The sequence below is a fragment of the Tripterygium wilfordii genome, chromosome 6 (assembly GCF_013401445.1).
Source record: "Tripterygium wilfordii isolate XIE 37 chromosome 6, ASM1340144v1, whole genome shotgun sequence".
In the NCBI taxonomy this organism is placed as follows: Eukaryota; Viridiplantae; Streptophyta; class Magnoliopsida; order Celastrales; family Celastraceae; genus Tripterygium; species Tripterygium wilfordii.
In genome coordinates, this window is record NC_052237.1 from 7523328 (window position 1) to 7527124 (window position 3797).

The window sequence follows — 3797 nt, forward strand, 5'->3', positions numbered from 1 at the left end:
TAGGCATGCTCATGAGAATATATTACATAAAATATATTACAAGATTCTCTCTGTCCTAGACAGAGAATATACTCACAGAATATATTCTCTGTCCTAGACATAGATATATAATATATTCTCACAGAATATATTCACATTCATCATCAACTCTGCTGAAGCAAGTGGACAAAACTTCAAATGGTGAAGTGTCTCTATAGCTCCAAACTCGTGCAGATATAAATGATGAATGGGTCAACATTTCACATGCTGCAGGATATGTATGTAATATATATATATTAGAATGAAATGACTTTAATATGACATTGACATGACAAAAAGAGAGTCTAGGATAGGAGATTTAAAATAGGGGGTTTTAATAGTGCTACCCTTTCGAAAAACACACACACATATATACACAGTAGTTATAAACACTTTGAGAAGCTTGAACAAGACTACAAAGATCGACTTTTTAGTCACAGTTTTGGTAGGGATCCTAACAGCAATTGGTATCTCAATTATCTCGCCTGTTGAGTTGTACACACAAGAATTTATTATATATTATGTGAGACATGTGGAATCCACGAATACACTTGAATCTTATGCGTTCAACCCAACAGCTGAGATATCAACTACTGAAATCTTTATCATTTTTGTGCTAATCAAATCCCGTTAATGCATGCACGCATTTGTGTGGGCTCACATATACATTTCAAACTTATCTCAACCCAAATTCAAGTATATTATCTACATTAAATAAACTTGACCAAGTAACCCAATTGAAAATCTTGAACAAGACAGACTAATACATATAATTAGTTGATTTCCTGGATACTAATTAATTGGTCCATGCTCAATCTACTTAATTAATTTTCTTGTCAAGGTATAATTAAATTTATGCTTGAAAGACAAAGATTGAATCCAAATCAGCAGCTCTCTCTCACAAACATACATTGAACACGTAATAAAAATACATTAATGTACAACAAAAAAAAAAGTAGTCTTGTACACTGAAACACCAGTACACAGTAGATTTGAGTTTTTGGAAAGTCAGTCTAGCTAGCTACCTTTTTCTCCAGAATCTTTTAAGGCCATTTTTTTTGTGCATGTCAAGCTTCTTCTCCCCCATTTGTGCAAGTAAAAAGAGACTTGCATCGTGAGATTCTCAAATATATATTTTCATTGAATCAGGAGGTTAATTAATCATGCTTTAGACATGCAGATGCCAGACCATGTGTCCTCCATTGCACTAGTTGGCTTCCTCATTAACCTCTCCGATATATTGCTACGCTTGTCCCGGTGGTAGTTTCCTAAAAAATAAAATACAAAAATATATATATGTAAAAAGGAATTTGGGGCTCCTCAATTTCTTAGAGTGTACAATTCACATCTAATGGTGAAGAAAAAAGTCAAACAAATTTTAAAAATTGAAAAATAAAAATGTGATATGATGTGATGTGCCACACCTCCAAAACCATTAGATTTAAATTGTAACTCTAAAATTTTATGCGAATTACGGAACTCTCATATCCATGTAAAAGAAAGAACTTCCTTAATTGGATTAATATTATAATTAAACTATTAGTAAATTAACCTGTAAAATTGTGTGTGTGTGTGTATATTGCATATAATATTATTAATTAATAAAGCTAGACAAGAAAGCTAAAGTAGAATCCCAGCATCAAAAGGTTAAATTAAAGGTCTCGTAAATGTGGAGAACAATATCAAATGAAATGTTGGGTTAGCTTTGAATCATTAATAAAACAAGTTCATGAGGGTTAGCAGAGAACAAATAAAGTTACAAGAGACAGATCGCTTTATGTTTCTTTTCCTGGCAAGGTTAATTAGTTAGGAGTTTGAGAGCATCTTTATATACATTGTTATTGCCTACTATATAAAGTATGAAGATCTAGGAACCATACATACATATATATATATATATATATATATATATATATATATATGTCATTTAGTGTATCAATATATTTTAAACAAAACTTTCATGCTTTAGGTTATGGAGTGATTTCACATACCTTAGTTATGAAGGAAGCCTTAAATTAATTTACAAAACTAGAAAACATGATATGTTTGCAAAATTATTGTGTTTCTCAATTTAATTTTGAGATGGATATAGTGCAAAAATAAGAAGAAAAAAAAGTGAAAATGATTGAAGTATGCAAAATCAATCCAAACATATTTATAACTAAACTTTATTAGTGATTGAAATCTTTACCTCCCAAACAAATTAAGCTTCTTGTATCATACTTGTAGTTGTTTATACATGAATTCCATGCATGTTACAGTTTGATAATATATATATATATATATATATATATATATATATATATATATATATATATATATATTTTTGTTACATACCTGTTATGAATGGGATCAGGTCCATTGGGAACTCTTCTTTTCCTCACCATGTAATTGAGATCCAATTCTGGATTAAAAACAAGCTCCTTCTGCTTCCCTTTATTCCCTCTCACCACCTCTTCATCATGCCTCGGACTTGTTCGACCCATTAATACTGCTCTTCTTCTACTACTACTAGTACTAATTGTGCTTCCTCTTACACTACTACTTTGCACCATTAACCCAACCAAGAGAAGCCAGCAAACTCCTACTAATACTACCTTCCAAACCCAATAATTACAACTCCAAGAACTGCAACTACCCATGTCTCTATGTCTCTCCCTTATCCCTAGCTAGCTAGTAATATATAGATACATGTTATGTGCTAGCTCTAAAGAGATAGAGAAGGAAAGATAAGAATGGATGAGGAGGAAGAGTGGGCAAGTATTCCCTTTTTCACTTGATGGGTTTTAGGGAGTTTGAGACGTTTTTTTTTTTTATTCTTTATAGGTAGGAGAGCGATTCTTGTTGTTGCCCTTTATACCAATACTACTACTCCTTCTCTCTCTCTTTGGTTTTTTTTTTTCTTTGCTTTGGTTTGTGTACGTATTTTCATGCACACATATATATACCTTAACGCTACCACCATCCCCAAAAGCTTCTCATAAGAAGGCTTTAATTTGTATAAAAAAAAGTTGTTCTTGGGCATCATTCCTGTCACCCTAACCAAGAAAATTTTATTTCTTTAAAAATAAAATAAAAATATTATTATCCAAAACACTAATTAGATTACCATAACCTCAACATCTATAAAAAGAAACCTTTATAAAAAATTAAATTAAAATAAATTCAAAAAATAATTAGATTAAAATCTATAATCTCGTGACTTATATCAAAAAGAAACTGAGAAATTGGAGTTCTATGTGTGCTTTTTACCTCATGTAAACCCCAACTCGAAAGTACTTTTTTTTTTATACAGGCTAAACGCTAGAGGGAAGAAGACCAAAACAATGATATGACCGGATAAACCCCCGATCGTTGCCCATTTGGCGAGACTATCCGCCCAAACATTCTGACGCCTACTAACTTTTGAAATAGACCATCTCCGAACCCCATTTAGCTTGCCTCTAATCTCATCAATTAAATCCTCAATCTCCCAAAATGAAACCAATTCAGGTTTAGAGACAACATTAACAACTAATAAAGCATCACTCTCAAACTCAGCTTCCCCAATACGAAGATCTAACTCAAAAATACTCGAATCAACCCCCCCCCCCCCCCCAAATATATTCACAAGTTGTGGAGTGTCAATGCGAGGAGTTGAACTTTGGTCCCCAATTAAAAGAATACATCCCAATCAATTTGGTCATCTTACCTGGTTGTACATGAAATTATTAACCATTGTCCACATAAAAAAAGAAATTAACGAAAACATATTTTAATTTCTTACATATCAGAGGTGT

General features: G+C 32.2%; 1 protein-coding gene across 1 annotated transcript; it reads right to left on the reverse strand.

The window, feature by feature from the left end:
* Nucleotides 1-859: 859 nt before the first annotated feature.
* Nucleotides 860-2824, reverse strand: LOC120001064. The gene is made up of 2 exons (XM_038849300.1): nucleotides 2356-2824; nucleotides 860-1286 (listed from the first exon to the last, which is right to left on the reverse strand). The coding sequence occupies exons 1-2, from the start codon at nucleotides 2658-2660 to the stop codon at nucleotides 1262-1264; spliced, it is 330 nt and encodes a 109-aa protein (XP_038705228.1). The 5' UTR covers nucleotides 2661-2824; the 3' UTR covers nucleotides 860-1261.
* Nucleotides 2825-3797: the final 973 nt, after the last annotated feature.